The 22,987-nt window shown below is 37.5% G+C and overlaps 1 protein-coding gene across 1 annotated transcript in view; it reads right to left on the bottom strand.

The window, feature by feature from the left end:
• Nucleotides 1–1,152: 1,152 nt before the first annotated feature.
• Nucleotides 1,153–22,987, bottom strand: part of SCAMP1 (secretory carrier membrane protein 1) — a 33,876-nt gene continuing 12,041 nt past the window's right edge. The window contains exons 2-9 of the mRNA XM_072416306.1: nt 19,150–19,227; nt 18,157–18,258; nt 17,760–17,871; nt 16,389–16,517; nt 15,226–15,385; nt 13,218–13,319; nt 10,023–10,140; nt 1,153–7,876 (exon numbers count right to left, since the gene is read on the bottom strand). Of these exons, the coding sequence (XP_072272407.1) occupies nt 7,712–7,876; nt 10,023–10,140; nt 13,218–13,319; nt 15,226–15,385; nt 16,389–16,517; nt 17,760–17,871; nt 18,157–18,258; nt 19,150–19,227 (966 nt within the window). The 3' untranslated portion in view covers nt 1,153–7,711. The remainder of the gene's footprint in view (nt 7,877–10,022; nt 10,141–13,217; nt 13,320–15,225; nt 15,386–16,388; nt 16,518–17,759; nt 17,872–18,156; nt 18,259–19,149; nt 19,228–22,987) is intronic.

Genomic DNA, 22,987 nt, shown 5'->3' with positions numbered 1-22,987 from the left:
TTGGTCTGGAAAAGTTCTCATCTTTGAGATTCTAACTATGCCCCATATCAATAGAAGATTATCCCTATTTAATGTACAGCGCTGCGTAATATGTTGGCGCTATATAAATCCTGTTTAATAATAATAATAATAATAATAATTGTGAATCCAGAAAAATATTATTACCATGTAGAAATAAAATCTGATTGTATATATGTTCTGAAGCTGCATGTGAAGATCAAAACCGGAATCTGCGGAGAAAAGTTCTGTTGCACACATATAAAAGTCTCACTGCATAATATTATGAGCCTTAGCCAACAAGAAGCTAGGGTAGAGTCTGGGGCTTAACCCATAAAAAACAGGATTTCAGCCAACAGTCACCCTCGGGGATCAAGGAGGACCTCACTTCAGAACAGTTAGAAGGAAGCAGGAAATGCCTTCTCTAGGTCTAGGCTCAGATATGAGAACAAATATTTCTATCAAAGGTTGGAGGAATTGGTATAAATATCCCTATATTACAAAGCATCTCCAACAGTCTCTAGTGTTCATTAGGGCAGCACAGTGGCTCAGTGGTTAGCACCCTGGCTTTGTAGCACTGGGTTCCAGGTTGGAATCTCGACCAGGACACTATCTGCATGGAGTTTGTAGATTCTCCCTGTGTTTGTGTGGGTTTCTTCCGCGTACTCGAGTTTCCTCCCACATTCCAAAAACATGCAGTTAGGTTAATTGGCATCCACCAACATTGATCTTAGACTGTTATTGACATATGTCTATGGGGGGAACTTAAGATTGTGGGCCCTCTTCAAAGGACATCTAGTGACATGACTATGGACTTTGTACAACGCTGCATAATATGTTGGAGCTATATTAATACTGTGTAATATTAATATGATTTTTGAACCAGTGCTAGACATTCTGGTTTGCAGGAGTATCAGCAGCAGCAAGTTACATAAATGAGCCATGGTTAGTCTGCAATGTTTTACGGCCCCATATCACCAACAGGATAGCAAAAATGTTCACAGATCACAAAGACTGGGGATCAACTTGTGAGCTCCAGTTATGTCAGAACAAAATAACAACCCCTGAGCCCTAAAGCAGTTTCCTTTATGTATTTCAACCACAAAAACATGAATAGGTGAACACTTTTATAATACACAAAATGCACAAAAGACATTCGTAAATATTAATTTTATTGTATGACACTCTGTGTTAATACAATAAATATACAAAACATCTGAACTACTCAGACATGCAACACAGAGTGGGAAAGAGTAAATTTGTACAGTACAATGACTTCCGTCTTCTCATTATTGTGATGGGAGAACATTATTAGTCATTTACAAAATATACAAACATCTTTCAGATAAATAAAATCCAAGCTTTAAAATACAGAAAGACTGCTGAGTGCGGGCATTCCAGTGTGTAGGATTCATCAAGGAAAATAGAAGTTTACCTCTTACCCTCATGGAGGCAGCACTGTGTGGACTAGGACTATATTGCAAAGTTGGAAATGACTTGAAAGAGAAGAAAGTTCATATTGCTTAATAAATAAAAGGGCTTAACAGAGCTGTGTGAAGGTATTACCAATGGGACTTATTTATATCAAAGTGTGGGAGGACAAATCTTGTAACATATATTGCCCTCAGCTACTAAATGACTCCTTCCTTTGCAAATTACACATCTATTTAGATAAAAGCCTCACATTTCACACCTTCATGTTCTTATGAATATAGTCTAGCCCAAAAAATGTCACTTCCACTATTTGTAAGAGGTGAGGAATTGCTAATACAACCATATAAGTAAAAATTTTAGTGCATAAAACCAAAGTTTCCTTATTTAATACTATAATAAATTATTCAGCCAGTTTGTGTCTATCTGCAGAGTGTCAGGGGGGTATTTGCTTTATAATATTTTCACTGCTGGGTCTGAGAAATTAGCTCGCTTATAGAAATCATTGACATTTTCAGCTTTCATGCACTACAGAAAAAAATTACCACTAAACTTTCAGGTCTTCAGTACACATTGGCTGAAATGACATGATTCCAACCTATGAGATCAGTTATACAATTAAATGTATGTCAGGCTACTATTTCATAGAAGATTCCATAGAAGGTGAATAGTCTCTTTTGTAACAGTCATGTATGTCAGTTAGGGATTTATTAGATTCCATTCTTTTCCTGATATCTGAGTTTAGCATTGATCTAACACAGTCTATAGTAATATTGAATTCAGAATTGTTCTCTGTAGGAATTACTGAACATGCTGTGCATGAGTCAACATAATTGTATACAAACGCTATTAGATGGAAAACATAGCAAAATTCATTGCTGCGTTAAAAAGTTTTCCAATTGCAACAAGAAAATCAGCCTTAGCTATTGGTATTCACACAGAATTAGCAGTTAGGACTGCTCTGATTTTAATTCCAGGAAATACTCCGTCCTATTTCCTACTTGTGTGGAATCTGATGCCAGGGCCAGGAATAATGCTAGCATGCTCAGTTGGGCTTTACCGGAAAACCACAATCCGCTAAATCCAAAATTGCTTGTCACCAGGAGGTAGACATTTGCCACTAGATTAGTATAGTAGTTACCCTACAACCAGAGCCCATCCCTACCAAGGGGGTAATTTTACCATGTAAGTCTAGTCTGTCAGATAAAAATGAACAATATGGGAGGGGGCAGACAGGCAGCCAGTGCTTGCAGTTATGGTCATGAATAGCTAATACAATGACAATAAGCCAAATGGCAATAATACATTTATATCTAGGACATAGAAAGTGATAACTTTTAGGGTATTGCCCCATGCTTATTTTAAATGCCGGCTCAGCAATTTATTACTGCCCATTACTCACATATAGGTCTACTATAAATGCACAGTAGGAAAATCCAAGCCCAAGGGAGCAAATCATAGTGTAGGCAAAGCTGTTATTGAGCTTAAAAAGGAAACTATAGTCTGTTTATTGGTTTTCAACATTCATTATAAAGTAATAGGTTTAAATAAATTTACTCTTTTTTGTATGTGTAAATGATTTAGAAACCTTACAAATAATTACCTATGAATAGTGTGTTCCTTAATATTCTGTTCCTCAACTTGTTAACAAATTCCCTTTACATTCACCTGACACAGAGAGTGAACCAACAGATTAATACAATTACAATCAAGAACATGAACATAATCACATCCAAAATGCCATCTGGGTACATGTTCTAACAACTCAAAATGAGTAATGAAATTACACTGTAGTTTCATTACACAAAATAAAGTTCTATTCCCTCACTAGTAATAATTGGGTGGTGAGAAAGGATTAAGAAGTCACTGGATATAAGCAGCTCCTATTCAGGAAGAAGGTCCATAATGTCACCTGAAGAGAGTTTCAAGCATGTTTGAATCCCTGTACTGTATGATCAGCGAAATGTTGAGAATACCCCGACAATCACACTAGAAAAACATGCAGATGTCATATTACTAGATCCAACTACTGCTAAACAAGAAGCTTAGCCTACAGTCATAGTGAAATTGTCACAAATCATAGCAGGGTTGTATCCAGCAAGGTTGAACTATACTAATCTAGAGGACAAGGATTTCTCTCCCTGATTCTTCTTTTTATTGATTCCACAAAAAGCTGTGAGAAGCCAATATTTACTAATAAGCTACTCAAACTACTAGAAAATCACGTGACATGGCTGAGCTACACATTATAAAAGTCTGATAGGAAGTATGGGGATATATTGGACTGCATGTGGGTGCCGATAGTCCACCGCATGCAATTACTCCACAAATATACAGTGATAAATGTCTCCTACATTGTTAGAATGTCTTGCATAGTTGTTTACCTATTTTGTACTTAAGTGAAGAATGGTGTAGAAATGACAAAATTAAAAATGTCATGAATTAAGTTTAATAATTTACTGCATGGGTGGTTTTCTAAATGAGGCAGAGAGCACCAATGGACAGTGCAAACAAGTTTAATAGTTCAGATAAAAGTTATTACTTCTAGATCAACTCTTCATACTTTATTGACAATGGACAATTTTTTCTATTTTTTATAAAACTGAAAAAAAATGAAATGCACAAGTACACAAATCTTCCTAATGTAATTTAATTACTTATTAATTAGGTCAAAAATTTGTTGGAAACTGCTATCTCCAAATGGATTTCAACAGTGACTAAATAGAGAGCTATATTTATCTTTATGAATTTCAGAGGTGTCCAACATGGAGGACCATTGCCTGCCTTTACCAGGATCTTGGAGCAGTACTCCTCCCACTACCAGTTTCTCCACATGCACCAGACTGTATTTACACAATGGGTGCATTATTCTGACTCCCACTAACCACTGGCACTTGGCCTTTTTTATTCTTACTTCAGTCCCAAGGGCATCTGTTACTTCCACCAGCAAGCTTGTAGTATCTTCCACTCCCATGGCTACAGTCAACCTACAGTAAAGTGTAGAGAACAGGAAACTGGCCTTTGTTTTGGAAGGTTTGTGGATCCCTGATCTGCCCAGAACTTTAAAGAACGTCCAATTGAAATCAGACCTGGATAGAGTTTATGTGCAAAGATCACGCTAGGTACTACAAAAGAGCAAATCAAGGTACTGATCTCCTGCCATGTTTTTACTGCTGGATCCCAAGAAGAAAGATGTCCTTGTACCCCTAGGAGGGCAGTAATAGTTTCCCCATAGGTAACCAAGGAATATTCTTAGCACCAAAAGACACAGCTTTTTCTATGCCCTAAACCATCTAATAGGGTCAGTAAAGAAATACTAACCATGACATTGAAATGAGAAAAGCCATGATCATGATGATTAGCACAGCTTTCCACCCTGGGCATGCAAAATGTCATTTTCTCCTCTGCATATTTAGCAGTGAAAATCAGATACTTTATCAGTTGTCACAACTACAGTTTATATTCATACAAACATGGATCACATGAGCATAGATTCATTGGCAGATTCTTTGATCGTGGGAGCGGATACATACTTTAAAGGAAATCTATACTGAGGAAATTTTATAGGTTGTCATTGCTTACTTCCTTCTGAAAAGTGTAACTGTGTCTGAACTATAGACATTTACCCCTTTTACTGCCATCACTGAATGGTAGAACATGAAAATAAAAAGATAAGGATACAAAAACAACTCGTGGCTGCTTTGAGTCGAGATTTTGGCCAGGAAAATTTTGTGTAATTAGAATAACTTTAAATGTAAATATCTATTTGATTTAACCAAAATTGTGCAAAATAACAATTGTAACCATCATCCTATGGCTTCCAACATATATTGTTGTCCTAGGTTTTTAAAGCTGAACCTCAGGCACAATAAACTTACCATGGTAATTGTGATAAAACCACAGTTTCTTCTAAACCCTATAAACTATTTGTCTACATGCAGCACAGAATATAACGAATATATAATAGAAAGAATATAAAGAATATATAATAGAAGTGTGACACTTCTAAGGCAAGGATTATTTTACGGCTATTACCATGATGTGTTCATTGACCCTTTAGTTCAACAACTACAGTATATTTTAATGTAAAAAAAATGCACAATTCAGCATATGTACGAATAATTAAAAACATGGAGGAAATGGTACATTTACATATATGTAAAGAGTAAATAGGCGTTCAAACCACTCATTACTGAGCTCTGTAACTGCACATACTTCAAAGTAATAAATCCTCAAAAAGCACAGCAAAAACAGGATTCGATCAGAACAACTTGCAGCACCAGGTGAGATTTATGTGAACAGGAAGTGGCTGTAGCAATGAAAATAGGAATGTCATATCCCAGAGATTTTTTTATAACACTGGAAATAGGAACATAGAAAAAGGGAGTTTTAAGGCGTAATAAAGATTTATGCCTATGTCCCATTTTTCAAGTGTAAGTTGACATTAAGAGGCTGGAGGATGCCAAGTCTGTGCTGCCACTGAAAATAAGAGGAGAGGTGCTGTGATTTCAGTGCTCTGTGAACTCTGAACATTACGGTTTCCACAAGACCTATAGCGAGAGATCAAAGGGTGCTGCTTTTGCTGAATATTTGTACCATGTAAATAGTTTATTGTGCATAGTCCTGGCACAGGTGCTTGTTAAATTTCAGGATTTTTAAGAAGATGTCTGCAAAGGTAATCTACAAATTTTTCTCAGTACAGCATAAGAACACAGAGATGACTGTGATGATGATGACAGAATTGTTTTCCCAGTTCAATAAAAAGAATGCTTTAATAAATACGTATCCACTACTTCCATCAGGTTCCAATGCCCTCCACATGCCAAAGATAATGTCAGCTGATATAAATACCCATTTCTGCTGTCAAACATAACTAATACCTAATTTGTTTTGTTATTAATAACAATTTGTTAAAAACAAATGTCAATGTCTATTAACAGATTCTGTATACATTTAGTGACACAATAGTTTGTTGCTGAAATTCTTACCTGTTAGGTAAAAGATGGAATACTACTTTTCAAATGTAAAAGTTTAAAACTAAAAAATGCTACGCGGAGCCTGAAAAAGGAAGAACACCTTGCCTCACAAAGGCGACCAATTGTGATCTAACACAAAGAAAAAAAGATACTGGCATGTAAGTGAAAAGACCTCTAATTAGTGTTCTATAACAACAGAAAAAAAAAGCAAGGACAGGATCTGAAACTGTCTTGGCTATTGTTTGTAGACATTTCAAAGCATACAGCAGGAAACGCTCTTCCACTAGAAGTTACTTTAAAGAAAATAAACAAAGGAACAATGCACTGCATAAAAAAATTGTAACACAGAAGGGCTTAAAGAGACATCACAAATACACACACACATAAAAAATCCACTCAAAAAAGGCTAAGGTGATCAGTGGACCCACATCAGCTGTGCATCTGCAAGTCTCAACGTGTCTGGTAAGCATGCTGGGACTTGTAGTTTAAAAGCCAGGGAATTGCAGTTTGCCTACCTTTGCTGTAGAGAGTTTAGTATAAACACTGATTAGGATTCCCTTTCTGATTCTGGCAATGGCTAAGAACTGCAAGCTGTAGTAACCACTATTAGCCAGTAGGTGGCGTACCTATATTGGGCAAAAATGGGCCAGGTCTGCTGTCCACACCACCAGAGTAAGCACAATGTGGCTAGTGCTCATTTCTCTTTAGGAAACATGCAAGCTGCAAAAGCCATTTGTGCTTCAGAATTAAATCAGAGCTACAAGCAGACATGGCAGTTTTCTTATGACATGTATGTCCACATACAGTCATCAGTGTCTTCTCGAACAGCAGGTCACACTATTCCTAGTATATTGTTCTTTAAATAGACTAAATAACAAAATTATTACATTAAAAAAATGAGCATGTTTAGCAGTAAAAATCAGAAAATACTTCCTCCATTTAGGACCTCAGCACAATTTCAACCTAATAACGCCATATTCACACTATAGTAATCCACCAGAAATTATTTAGACAATGTTGGGGACAGAGCATTGCAGGCTCAAGAAGGTAAGAAAGAATGGGAAGGAGTGTACAGGAGATCCAGTAACAGCATTAATGGTATAGACCATGCACAACCAATATGCCCATGAAGTGCCTGAATTAATATGTAACATTGCATTTCCAACCGGCACTGAATGGGCCTGAATGTAGCTAATATACACGGCAAGTGCAATTAATAGTCTTTTGTGTGTGCTGCAAACACGGCTGGAGGAGAGGAGAATGACTGGACAGAGATAACTGGTGATGGACGCTTGCAGCTGGCGCTCTTACATCTGGTTACCCTTAAAAGCATTCTGGGCAGCACTGCTTGCAGCTGTAGAAGCAGCATTGGCTGCAGCAGTCTGCACGGTTTTGTTAGACATCACCCCTGTAGCAAATTCCTGCTGGGCCTTTTCAAAGCTGGCGCCTGTTGTCCGGTAGAGGCCATGCACCTGTAAGACAAAAAAAAAAAAATATGTCAAATTGAACCATATTAGGCAGATGATATAAAAAAAATATACCTAACAATGCAACTAAGGATGGTATAGACTTATTGATGTAGACTGAACCCCTTCACAACATATACGTATATGTGCCTTAAAAGAAACACAGATAATATAATACATCATTTATTCTAGACATGTCCACGGTCAGATGTTTTTTACATGCACAAGTTGTGATAACCAACATATATTCTTGGGTGTGAGAAGAAACTTTTGGTGACCATATTAGCAGCCACATAGTATTTTACATTGGATGTTTTAAAGCAGAACTAAACCAGTTGGTGGGTGGTGAGCATCTGCCACAATCAGCATTATGAACAGCAGCATTCTTGCCTATTATGGCACTCACCTTGTGCCACTGCCCTGCAGCGATGGCAGGTTCAGGACTTGTCATTGCTGCAAGGATGGGCATTGCCATCTTCATGGCGTACTTCTGTGAAGACGGTGATACTGTTTATTGATTGTATGATGTAATTACTGTGCATGGACAGGAGTTACATTATCCCCAGATGCTGGATCTGGCATGTGTTATGTAGTTTAAAACAGAAAGAAAGCCATCAGGAACCAAGGAGTTATTGCATCTCTCTTTTGTCAAACTGTACTACCTCCTGGTGGTTAATTGTTTTCATTGTTTAGGTCTGCTTTAAGTGCCAATGATGACAATATTAGGTAGTCATCAGATGGGCAGGAAAAATCAAACCATTTTATGATGACTGCAGGCACAGCTCCTGCCCTAAATAGGAAGATTTGGTTCAATAAAGAATTTCTGCAATGCTTTATCTCTGGCATTTCTGTGCAGCTCCCAGCAGTGGTGTTCACCATTCATTCAGTACAGAAGGAAGGGTTGTAGGGGAGTGAGAAAGCAGTAAACCTTGAGCAAATCACCTCAAACCCTTGTTTACAATAATAATCATCTTCTCTCTTTAAGCTACGTACACACGGCAGATTTTTATCGCCCGATAATCGGCATCGGCCAATTATCGGGCGAAAATCTTCCGTGTGTACAGTCGGTGTCGTCCATCGTCCGGACGACCGACCTGCCGGATCCACGGACGATGGACGACAGCCGATCGTAATGAAAGGGAAGGGGAGAGCGCGCAGCAGGGTGCCGCTCCGTCGCTCTCCCCCCTCCCCTCTCCATAGAGCATGAACGGTGCTGTATGTACACCATCGTTCATGCATCTTGCAGCCCCTTGTCGTTGGAAAGGATCGTGAAAGATCCTTTCCAACGACAAAAATTGCAAGTGTGTACGCAGCTTAACTCTACTCCATGGCTGTCTCCTCTTTTGTCTCTAAAGCTGTGTACACACGTTAGATAATAAGTCACCTGTGATGCTGTGATCAGAATTCATGATCTTCTTGGGCAAAAATCTCGAGGTGTGTACAGCCGCCCCTTGGCATTGTTTAGCAATCTGCCATGGTGGATCACTGACCAGGGATGACCACTGCAATCTATGATGCAGCGGGGTGCCCCACTGTTACACATTTGTATTATTAACAATTACACTTCTATACGGCAATCAGCAAGTCAGTGAAGGCCTAATGGATCAAAATAAGGGATATTATTAGGATTTGTTTTAAAGGAGGATATATAGCTTGAGCTTAAAATATCTCCAAGCCAGAAATCATGAGTTTTAAAGACGACTGGATACAGCTTTACATATTAATTACCCATTGGTTACCAAATTTGTTTAGTAAATTTAAGCTCATTTCCACATAGCATATCACATGGCCCAGCAGCCACATAATATATGACCTTCTATTCACCCAGTGAAGCACGGTCTTCTCCTATGACATCTGGCCAGTAATTTCCAGACATGCAGAACAGTACACCCTCTGAAGAGAGGCCTCAATATGAATTGAACCCCAAAACATTTAAGATTATCACAGCTTATTTGCCTACATGAGAAAAACTCAATAATGAAAAAGGAAGTTTTTAAGAAAAAGGTTGTTTTCCTTCAACTAATGTGTAACCTCCAATTATATGCAATGTAACAGATTCTGATACCTGGATACTGTTCTCTGGAATTAACAACATGCTGTGGCCAAGAAGCAGCAATTCATCTGTTTATATTAATCCATTTTACATCCTCACCTTTTTAAACATTGCTAGTGATATTACTGCAGAAGCTGTAAATAGGGCAGCAATCATAATCATCATTATTCCCACCGGAATATTCATGTTCAGGGCGGTGAGTGCAGAAATCCAACCACTGAAAGAAACCGTGCAGAAATTAATATCCATATCCCTGACACTTTAATACTACATTGTGGTTGATAGGAAATACTACACAAAACACTGGCTTATGTAACATTTTTAACAATATTTGCAGGAATTTCAGAGGAAAAAAAAAAAGTTATTTAGGCTCTCAATATGGAAGCTAATCAAGCAAAAAACAAAAATATAAACAACAAATTTATCACATTTTGTACTTAGTATGATCCCTCTCCCCTCCTTAATTAACCAGTTCATGGTTGATCCATCACTTCTCCCACCATATACTCTTTTCTTAAAAGTTTTCTTTTCTTTTCTACCCACTTTTCTGATTTTATATTTCCTCTTTCTTTTTTGCGTGAGTGTACCAGTTATCCACTCTATTGGTCGTGTCAACAATAATATTCACCTTCTGGAATTGTCCACAATATTGTCCACTATTGCTTGGAAAAAGTGATGAGGATCTAGTTGTTACTGAAAGGCAACAACTTTCTCCTACATCCTTTTGGGATATACATATATATATATATATATATATATATATATATATATGAGTAAAATCTGTTTTCGATGTTAAATACAACTAGCATTGAATAAACCCTGAGAAAACAAAGAAAGCATCTGATAGTTTTAAGGAACACATCTATTTCTTTAGAAATCTGTCTCGGTGTTCAGCAAGGTTTGGCAGCTATAAGTATTCTTAGCACAGTTTTGAGATTTAAATCGAACCTTTATCTAAAAATTCACCTCCTTCAAAATCCATAAAAAGTAATACTTACATCTTACTTTGCATCTCTATATAGACAAAGACTTTAAAAGGAGGGGAGAGGGTGGCTGGTTCCAAGATGGTCTGCAAGCTAACGGTACTTCTTTAGTTTAAGCAACCCCTAAAGATTTGAAAGCAAGGACTGATATTACTCAAAGGGCCAGACCTTTTTACTTCCAAAAAAAAAAAAAAAAATGGGCAGGACAGTTGGATCAGTGCTTAGCACTCTTGCAGCACTAAGTCACAGGTTCAAATCTCGGCCAGGACTATCTGCAAAGGTTAATCGGCTTTCCCTCAAATATTGTCCTTAGACTACGGTAATGACAGATTGCGAGCCCCATTAAGGCACAGTTAGTAATATGACTATAGACTTTGTAAAGCGCTGCGTAATATGTCTGATGCTGATGTTTCAATACATAATCATTTTTGGACAGTCACAAAGCTACTGCATATAAAGGATCAGGAGAATGCTATATCAGAAATTAAAGAATGGAAACAAACACACCTTCTTTTGCTCCCATGGCGGCGCTATAATATTGTATTTCATGTTTGGCTACTTCAGCAATCATGAGAAACCAATCCTTAATGGTGAAACTAGAAATGGCTTTTATGTAATATTGGCGTCCTGGAAGCAAATGTTTTTCTGTTTATGGATCAGGAGTGGTGTGTGTAGCAACCACTTGCTGCTATAGCACCCATCCTACACACATTCTATTTCAGTGGGAATTACAAGGAGTATTTGGCAAAGATGAAGATGTAACTGCAACTTGTGCACGGGAGTCCATTTATTTTGTACTGCAAACTTTTATGTAGTTTACTGTAGAAGGCAAGCAAGCTTGTTTAATTGTAGAAGACATAACATGCTTCTTCTCTGCAAAAAAAGAGTTGCCGGCTGGCATTTTTTGTGTTTTTAAATTAAACTCCATGTGACCGGTAATTTTAATGCTGACCTATTTGATTCTGTACAGAAGCACAGCTTCATAAGAAGAGTCCAGCACAGTGGACTCATTACAGTTACAGGATCAAGTGCTGATTTGGTTGCAAGCCCCTGGAAATAATTAGAATCATTGCAGTTCTCAGCATTTTCAATTTTCAGATTCAAGAACCAACACCAATTATATGACTTACCAGTTGCCCCAGCCTTTAAACCCTGCAGCTTGAAGAACATGTACAGCAAACTGACAGATGTACACAAAGAAGAACACAAAGAACCTGAAAGAGCTGTCACTCCTGCAAATAAACAGAAGATAGGACAATATATTTAGATAGGGAAGTGGGTGATATTGTCCATCTATTAAAGAGTACAATCGATTTAAAGCCAGCATTCAAAATAATAGATAACAGTTGAACATTATATAGACACTCCATTGACATTACATTAGCTCAATGTCAGGTTTATGGTTCAATTTCTAATTGGAAAATGGGATCTCTTGTTCTCCTGAGGTTAGAACTTCTCTTCACTCTCCTAACATCATCAAAGAGAGGGGGAAACAGCACTGGCCCCCTCTTGTTCCTGAGACTGTTGCCAAATTTTGATTTCCTGTCACCTTTTTTATTCTTTGTTTCAGTGACCATGGTCAGCAGAAAAAAAAAATAGAATTTCCCCAATGGGGAAATGGCTGGAGTCTCACTTGAATTCTTACCAATGAATCACAATAGTTTCCTTACTAGTAAAGCTGAAGTGTCTTCCTTTTTGTAAAAGCCTTGCTGAGTTGACATCTATTTGAAAAAGTGGGTGTTCCAAGGCAGGCTGCATTTGCAGAGAAACTTCCTGGTAACACCCACAAATAGAACACTATTGGCGTCCTGGAAGCAAATGTTTTTCTGTTTATGGATCAGGAGTGGTGTGTGTAGCAACCACTTGCTGCTATAGCACCCATCCTACACACATTCTATTTCAGTGGGAATTACAAGGAGTATTTGGCAAAGATGAAGATGTAACTGCAACTTGTGCACGGGAGTCCATTTATTTTGTACTGCAAACTTTTATGTAGTTTACTGTAGAAGGCAAGCAAGCTTGTTTAATTGTAGAAGACATAACATGCTTCTTCTCTGCAAAAAAAGAGTTGCCGGCTGGCATTTTTTGTGTTTTTAAATTAAACTCCATGTGACCGGTAATTTTAATGCTGACCTATTTGATTCTGTACAGAAGCACAGCTTCATAAGAAGAGTCCAGCACAGTGGACTCATTACAGTTACAGGATCAAGTGCTGATTTGGTTGCAAGCCCCTGGAAATAATTAGAATCATTGCAGTTCTCAGCATTTTCAATTTTCAGATTCAAGAACCAACACCAATTATATGACTTACCAGTTGCCCCAGCCTTTAAACCCTGCAGCTTGAAGAACATGTACAGCAAACTGACAGATGTACACAAAGAAGAACACAAAGAACCTGAAAGAGCTGTCACTCCTGCAAATAAACAGAAGATAGGACAATATATTTAGATAGGGAAGTGGGTGATATTGTCCATCTATTAAAGAGTACAATCGATTTAAAGCCAGCATTCAAAATAATAGATAACAGTTGAACATTATATAGACACTCCATTGACATTACATTAGCTCAATGTCAGGTTTATGGTTCAATTTCTAATTGGAAAATGGGATCTCTTGTTCTCCTGAGGTTAGAACTTCTCTTCACTCTCCTAACATCATCAAAGAGAGGGGGAAACAGCACTGGCCCCCTCTTGTTCCTGAGACTGTTGCCAAATTTTGATTTCCTGTCACCTTTTTAATTCTTTGTTTCAGTGACCATGGTCAGCAGAAAAAAAAAATAGAATTTCCCCAATGGGGAAATGGCTGGAGTCTCACTTGAATTCTTACCAATGAATCACAATAGTTTCCTTACTAGTAAAGCTGAAGTGTCTTCCTTTTTGTAAAAGCCTTGCTGAGTTGACATCTATTTGAAAAAGTGGGTGTTCCAAGGCAGGCTGCATTTGCAGAGAAACTTCCTGGTAACACCCACAAATAGAACACTACACAGTGCAAAGGTCTAGATTAATGTTTCTCGACTTTTTATGCACACAAATGCAGACAATGCACACAAATGAAAAGCTCAGTTTACAAATAATTCATAGTAGTGTTCAATACAACAGAGGAAACAGTACAACTCTGCAAAACTGTGCAAGACTGTACAACTCTGCAAGACCTAAGGGAAGGTTTGAGTTCAGCTTTAAATTTGAGGCTGGTATTTTATCATGTAATAATACTTTAAAAACAAATTTGGCACACAAAGAAATGAACCTCAAGATCATTAGGCAAGCTGATCCATCACACCTCAAATAACTGATCCCATTGGGAAATTTATGTTGCATTTTGCAGACTTTCACTTTGTAGATTCTTTACTTCAGCCAAGTTACCAAGTGTAAAATGTGTTTTCATTTACCAGAACCATGTTCTGATTATGGATATTTATTCTGCTTTGGTTTTATTAAGATAGGTCATCTACTCAATATTTTAAATCCGATACTCTTGAATTGTGCTTTCTTTATTAGAAAAGCTTTTACTATGGAGCAGATCTGTTTAGGTATGTAGAGTAGGTGGTGGTGCCACAAACACAGGACGTCACCCTATTATCCACATATGTCTGATATTTGGAGACCAGTGGAATGGTTAACCACTTTATTTCAATGGTATTTTATGCAAACAGTAGCCACACGTTATAAAATATGTGTTTTGTTGTGTGTTTATTATAGCATTGTGTGTTTATAAAAGCACTGCCCTGGGGTATAAACACATTAAAGCTGAGGTTTCATTTGTAACAGGTTAGGAAAGCTTCTCTGTCACATTTAAAAACGCCCAAGGTTCCTAAATGTGCCTGCAATCCTTGCTACACCAGACACCTAGCTCTTCTGATCACACAAAACTTGAGATACTTCTAGTGTAGAAGCTTTCCTTGTGCTACTTCCCATTGTGGCTGAAAAGGCATGACACCGGGTGGAGTTGTCAAGAATTTCCACCACTAGAAAAGGCCAGGGAAACAGATCACAGCAAATTATGGTTCGGATGAGGTGGCAGGGACTATGGGCAGTTTTTTCCTATAAGGGGTCTGTCTACAGCAGCTGAATCCTCCAATTATTTTTTCTATAATTTGCAGAAAGCAACAGGAAAACCAACAATGCCCTTCCTATGGTTTCTGTAGCAGTAGGACAAAATAGGGCACACTGGTGGAGTTTTCTCACAACTAATATAGGAGCTAAGCTTGTGATTCACCCAAACAGCAAATATGGACCTTTATAGATAGTCAGAAAAGTAATGGCCTTTAAAAAAGTAATGACAGCTTAGCTAAACAATATCAGCTAAAATCTTTACTGTACCTGAATGCTCCATATAGTGGTCTGTACCAGCAAACAAATGAGCAAGGAGTAAAAAGCAAAAACCACAGGATCGCCAACCCAAAGTCAACCCCTCGGCTTGTGTCAACACAGAACCAGGCCAGACATCCGAAAATATTTACAAAAAGGGTGACTGTATGAACTGTGGGAAAGAGAAAACACATGACCAACATGTGAAAGGCATTATAACAAAGCAATTGTAATATCTAAACCCCAAAAAGCAGATCTATCTAGTAAGCTGTAACATAAAATGATATTCCTATACAGACTTTGTTACCAAATTATACTAGAGGGAGCAACAAGATAGTTTTAAAAATTTGAATTTTTGAAACATATTAGAAAAACCCACCCTAGTGTACATTAATATACTGCAAGCAAAACTGCTAAAAATGTATTTATCTTTTATTTCACTTAATCAGTTATAATATAAAGAACATGTGAATAACAATTATTTTGTCTTCTATAGCAAAGTGTGTGTGTTGATTGCTTCACAATCTATCTCACTGGATTGTGTATACCCCAAACCTGAGACAGCATAATGACAAGCCCTGACTAGCTGCTTAAAGCACGGGTTGATTCAAAAAATTATACGTTTTTAGAGATCATTTGGCCACCAGTAATGAATGTGGCGGCCTCCTCAGTTAAAATCCCTTTACAGTTTTGCCATTAAACAATACTTTCTTAGCATGACGTCATGAACCCCCCACTTTCCCAATATAGGTCTGAGCAACCTGCCCACTGCCACGAGTTGGACGGCCGCAGACTGGGGTTTGGGGACCGCTGCTCCAATACACCCTCCAAACAAAGCATCCTGACCATTGTCATACCTTCCAACACTGCCTCACACACTACCATACCCTACAAAATGCTTCCCCTTTATCTACAGTTAGTGGAAAATATGCAAAAAACGTATCTGTCTGAAGCACCCGCAGCACACTAGGAAATAGCAATACTGTCCCTTGAACGATAATATGGAAATATTACTTTATTATACCTGAATTTGTTTGCCATTATATGTAGGACCTTTAGTTGGCAACAGATTTGTTACTCCATGATACAGTGCAATTTAAGAAACTAAGGTACTAGGGGAAAATATGTTATATTTTTCACAAAAACATTAAAAAATAGGTCTTTTCCACACTAACACATCCACAGGTAGTACATAATCTTTACAGTTTTTTGAAATTCCACAGGAATATCCACTGAGAAATCTTGATAAAAACATGGGCCAACAGGGAAGTTTCCAGGGAGTGGTGGCCAATTATTCCTTCTCCCTAAAAGAAGAAAACATTTTTTTTTTTTTTTATTATGGAGAAAAGAGTAACCATCCAGTCAGGTGTAAAGACACAGATAAAGTGTAACTTAAATTATAAACTTTCCCTCTTCATCTTTCACGAAACAAGAATGTGTAGGTTTTATCAATGAGTATTCACTAAGATGGTTAAGTGCTGTACAGTACCTGAGCTGAACTGCTTTTCACACAGACTTCCATGAGATGAATCTGCATTAGCTTAGGGGTCATGTATAAGTCTATGAGTCAAAAGTAATAAAAAGCATTTCACTACACTGGACTGCCAGACTTTGCAGGAAACACTGAAGGAGGAAATTTATAAATATTCCCTCCTCCAATACATTTTAGTTCCACTTTTAAATAGATACATGTGAACATTTATTCAGCTAGTTTTGTGATTCACAAGCCAACAATAAGATTCACAAACAAGAGCCTGCAGCCTTGCTGTCTGATTCATCTTCCTACTTTGAATTGCTTACTGTGCTATAAAATTCCAGCACAGTCTTTGGACAATTACCCTCCAGTAGGTGATCCTAAACAAATCCCCTTTCAGCATGCGTCTAAAACATGTAAGGAATACAGCACTGGAAATGTGATAATCAACTGAAAAAAGTTTAAACTTCATGAATCAGAAGTGGTCTTTCTCATGGAGGTCATTTATGTAGAACTCTAGAATGCCAGGGGTACTCAGCAATCTCCCCAGAATGTTTTTTTTAAACTGGTTGGGAAGAAGCTGTAGGAAGGTGGCTGCTCTTAGTTTTGTGACCCAACTTTTAAGAAACCACCCAAAAACAACTGGATGTTTACTGAAAAGTGCCGGGTAGTCCGCCCAGCTAAAAGGGGCTGGGAGAGCACTGGGTACCACCAGTGATATATCACACATTGAGAAACACTGGATTTGATATACTGTACACATATAAAAAAGTAGAATAATGACTAAAAAAGAGTGGGGGCAAAACCCCATAAAGACAGCTAATAAAATACTATAAAAATAAATAAAATTGTGCTTGTTAGTAACACAGCCAGTCCTAACCCTCATTGGTGTTTTTTTTTTTATTATTATCATCTTTTGTTTTGATGTTTAACTGTTATTTCCGCCATGTTTTATGTCTTCTTTATAAATTGTTGTCTCTGTTTATCTTATGTACTTTTGAATTAAAAATAAACTTCAGTAAAAATAATTTATTTAAAAAACATAATAAAAAATAAAAAACGACAAGCTTACCACCAGGCTGGTTTAGACTTTGAATCTCCCGCTCCCTGCGATCCAATTCTGCTGCTTTCTTCTCCAACTCCTCCTGTCGCTTCAAGAGTTCAGCTTGGGCCAGAGCATGTTCCTAAGGATAAGTCAACATAGAAATGTACAGAAATTTTAGGCTCACTGCAAGCAATACAATCTGAGTGTACCATCTTCTTTAGATCCACCAACAACTATGTAAGCCAATGGGTCTGCCTCATTGGTTAGTTCAGGTAGGTTCTCACATAGATTGGGCATATTCAAAGTTCATTGTAAAAGAATTATAATGACCGACTATATTGTGTACGATACATTTAGATTATCTGGATTAAAGATATTCAACCAATATTTTCATTTTAATATATATATAAAAAAGTATACTAACTTTTGCAATTTGAGTATATGCTGGAGGCTCTTCTGTCGGCTTCATTATGGCTGGCTGTGTGCTGGGGACTGCCGTTGGCATTTTTACTTTTGGAGGCTGAGGCTTAAAACCAAACAAATAAATAGTGAGAATCCACTAGCATTAGGAATTATTGTAATATTCAAAATTTGTACAACCTGCATAAAAAGAAGGCTTTAAATCACGACTAAAGCAGATATTACATTTCATATAGGGAAATAATGTGCATGCGAAGTGAGATTGGCTTTTTTTTTTTGTTTACATTTTTCGGAAGGAGCATCACCTTATCTCACAGCTGCGTGGTGTCCAGGCCACGCCAGAATAAAGAGGGAAGATGGAGTGGCGCGGGACCAACTGGATTAGGATCACAGAGGGATAGACGACATTGCATTACTTAAAAGGCAAGCGGTTTTTTTTTTGTTACCAATGGTTACACTTCAATCAACTGATATGAATCTGTGAAGCCCTTTAACAAAATCTGAAACATTCCTGCTATACTGCCTAGGCATCCACTCTGTGCTATACAATATAGTGTAGATTCCCTCTTCCTTTAGACCTACAGAGAATCTGTCCCTCTATAACCAAGTGGGGAACAAAGAAATGAGAGCTTGAGTTAGGGGTTTCACTGTACCTGGCAAACAGAGAGGATAATGGATGGAGGGAGAGAGACCGACTTTGGTAAAGTCTGGCAAAAGATAGAGGCCTCAAATCTTTTATTTAACTTTTCAATTCACATATATTGGGATATTGAATTCAACAATATTTAGCAACACAGGGCTTAACGATAAAGTTTGTATAAAACTAAACTGGAGCCCCAGTCATAAGAAACAGATTTGCAAATTAATAGAGTATTGCTGGTGGAATGTAAACAGTTTGTAGTGTTGTTTTATCAGTAAGAGTGGGTATACCCAAAGTGCCATTTGTCATTATTAAAAAATACCAGCTTAGCTTGACAGAACATAGGTACAAACTTACGGTTTTTGAGTCAGAGAATGGATTATACTCTTCTAACCCGGGAGGCACATTTCTGGTCACCTGTGTAACCGAAGGATCCTATACATGAAAAGACAATATTCAGTACATGAGGACACACATTGCTTTAATGCATTTCTATTACCACTTAAAAAACTAACATGTTTGATTATCACCGTCATTCTGATCTGCAGACAAGAACATGCTGCTTAAAGACTATCTGACCACATTGCTGCTGAAACTTCAAATAGAATATTGATATAGGACAGAGAATGGAGAAAATTCAAAAACCGATTAGGGGCAAACATACATATCTGACAACTTTATGAGAGAGTAATAGGCTGGATAAAAACAAAATAACGTCCTATAAAACAAGTTTAAATTAACCCAGAGTAAACTAGCTTAATGCAAAAAATAATATCAAAGGAGAAGAAGAAAGGGAAAGATAGGCTTTTAGGGCATAAGTGAAAAAAAATGTATTTGTGTTTATTTATATATAGAGTCTAGGTCGTCCTATTTCCATCATGACACTCCTAGTCTATATGTGAGAATACAACATGACAGAAAGTGTTGACAAAGCAAATATTAATAAAAATCCCTCAAAATTTTGACCTTATCTCATGTCCCGACGTGTTTCGCCAGATTGGCTTCTTCAGGGGATTGTTGAGATCGTGACAGTGTATGCATTAAAAGTAAAATGACAAAACATTTTTTGATGCTTAAAATTAAGAGTAAGAGTATCAAGGTAATATCCACATTGGAATGTCGCTGGTTCCTTGAGATGTTTAGTACTGGTATCTGATAAATATGGGTTTATATATAACAGGAATATTAGAAGAATATAAAATAGGAGTAAGTGTTAAGGTACTTTGAAAAAAGGGGAGGTGTCATTAGGTAACATGTTGTTTGGATACTGGATAATGTCTGTGCATCCTGGTATTTAATCATGGTTGAATAGAGGGTTATGGTCTTTCACTAATAGATAATGTGCCCCTAGAGTATAGGCAACAAGTGTTGTAGTAGGGTAAAGTAATTGTCACTCTCCTGTCTAGGGAAGTGCTTTATTGTTGGTGGTTAGTGGTGGAGGACACACCGGCACCCAGTCTCAAGGTAGATATAATGTTGACAAACATTTTATCCTATGTAACTTATTCATAAGAAGAATAATCCCATACAAGCCTTCCTGATAACAACCTTTTTCTATAATAGCTTCGTGCAATTCATTGTTTTTCTGACTGGTAGGTAACTGGAGTGACGTCAAAGGACAGTTTTACAAACGCCATGGATTAACCTTATTATCTGTCCTGGTGAAAAAGCTAATATACAAAGAAAATCACATCTTGTCTCTTTCTAAACGCAGTGCCTGTGCTTATTTATTCAGCAATGTCCTTTAAGGCCAGTATACTCCTAAAAGCCCAGACATGTTTTATTACACAAATAAAAAAAAACCCTTGTGTATGTTCACATGACAAAATAGCCTGAAGCTGGCAGTGATCTGAAAATGTAAGTAAACCTATATTACAATGGAAGTATTATGCACTCTTTAAATAACCTTAAATTAAATAATACACTCGCTGGTCAAAGGCTGAGATAGCAAAAAAATAGGGGATGCTGCAAGATATGGCATTATATTACTCAAGTCAGGTTTATTATTAAACTAACATGGTAATAAATGAAAGCATGGCTGCTTTTCTACATACAAACTGTACCCTTGACAAAGAATTGAAAAGTGTGGGGGTCATTGTTCGCAACTGGTAGATATTGGTAATACACAGGGGTTATATAGCACCAACATATTAGGCAGCGCTGTACATAGTTATGTCACTAGCGGTCTCTCAAAGTAGCTCACAATCTGATGTTCCTACCATAGTCCTATGTCATTAATACATTCTATGTTTTTTTTTTTTTTTTTTTTTGGGGGGGGGGGGGGCGCAATTAACCTAACTGCACATCTTCTGATTATTCTCTAATTTCTAATTGGAAATGTCTGTCGTGTTGTCTCTATATATTCTGGATGAGAAATGTTTAACTTTCTTGTTTGTGTTTCTGTCCTTTCCTTTTTAAACTCGTATACCTCACGCACCATATTATTACTGTAGCCCCATCTCCAGGAATCTCACTCTCAAAATAGCTGTTTCTCTCACTTATGACTCAGAATCTGTAAAATTCCTCCTGATCCTCATTAACTGGGCTCTAGGGACATCCATAATCACATGCTCAAGATGAGAGCAGACAAAATTAAGTAGAGAATTCCTAGAGAAGTCTACACTTTTATACCCATCAGCTTCAACAATTCTACTATTCAATGATGAATCCAGAAAGTGTCATTATTTTTCTAAAAACTTCAAATTATAGCAGTCTCTGCTAAATTCAAATATATTTGTTACCATACTTTGGATAAGGAAACTTTAGGGGCTGCTGTCTGCAAAGACATGGTGCACTTTCCACCAAACCTGATCAAGGTTTGCATACCAGGGGGTAGAATGCAGTTTATGTCAAACTAAAAAAAATATTCTGTATACAAATCTCAGGAGATCACACCACAATGAATGCATACCAGGCACAAGATCTCAATTTTCCTAATGAAGTAGAAGATGGCAGCTAAAGGTGTCAAGCTCTACATGGCTGGAGATACTAGGAGGCTTTGTGATAATCTCAGAGATTAATATGATAGTGAGTTTTAAAAGAACAGCAATGTGATTAATCATTCTGTCGGGACATAATTTGAATGTATTTAATAACTAGTCAGCAGACCTCTGCAGCCTTATTGCAGAATTCTATATCATAGGGTAAAGAGACTGGAGATGTCTTTAATGAATTCCTACTATCTTAATTATAATGTATACCAACCTGTGGACTGCTTAGCATGTAAACATGTTTTTTATGCAGTTCATCTACACAAAATTTTGCTTGTGAATCAATAACAAGCCTGGAAAATAACAGTCTCGGCAGTCAGCTGTGAAAAGCCTCTTAGCATTAAGTTACTCATTACTTGTGGATGATCTAATAGAAGGCTTGAGTCTTTCAACAAAACAATAAACACAACTACTAATATATGGAAATAGATCTGGAGAACTTCAAAGTTTTCAGGGTAGCACAACAGCACTACGTAAATTTCATTATGCAATATATATTACATTACAATATAATTACAATAATTTATGCTGACTAAATGATCTCTGGAAACATTGCTAAACTAATGACATTATGCAGTCATATGATCATTTAACAAGGCCAAGCTGGCATCTACCCAAGTTGGATAGATATCAGATCTAACATACCAAGGGTGCTTGGAATTTATTTTCGAGTAGGTCTCCATCTATTTCGTTGTGAATGGATGAAGGATCCAGGGACTTTGCTCTGTTTCTACTTTGTCTTTTAAAGGTTCACTCATTCTGCACACACAGACCGTTTGCTGACCTGCTTCGGTGATCTCAGATAAGAATATCAGATGTAGCTGAATAATCCTCTAGCATCACATGCTGTTAGATAATGAGCGGCACACAGAACAGTCTGTAAGCATTGCTGCCACGCTCATTGGACGGATACAGACTTACCAGAGAAAGTACAGTGGCATAGCGCAGTATATTACAGAACGCAAACCATGATAGAAATTACTCTGATCTACTCCGTGCCCATTCCTCCACCCTGGCCCCTGCCCTAACCGAACTATTCAACCCCTTTCTACTGTTACATACCCCTCAGCTTTCAAACATGCCACAATTCTCCCTATCCTAAAGAAACCATCACTGGATCCCTCCCTACCCTCTAACTACCGTCCTAACTCCCTTCTCCCATATGTCTCCAAACTTCTTGAACGCCTTGTCTACAAAAGACTCAC

This window comes from Pyxicephalus adspersus, chromosome 6 (assembly GCF_032062135.1).
Source record: "Pyxicephalus adspersus chromosome 6, UCB_Pads_2.0, whole genome shotgun sequence".
In the NCBI taxonomy this organism is placed as follows: domain Eukaryota; kingdom Metazoa; phylum Chordata; class Amphibia; order Anura; family Pyxicephalidae; genus Pyxicephalus; species Pyxicephalus adspersus.
The sequence above is the reverse complement of the archived record's forward strand: the minus strand, read 5'-3'. Positions and strand labels throughout refer to the sequence as shown.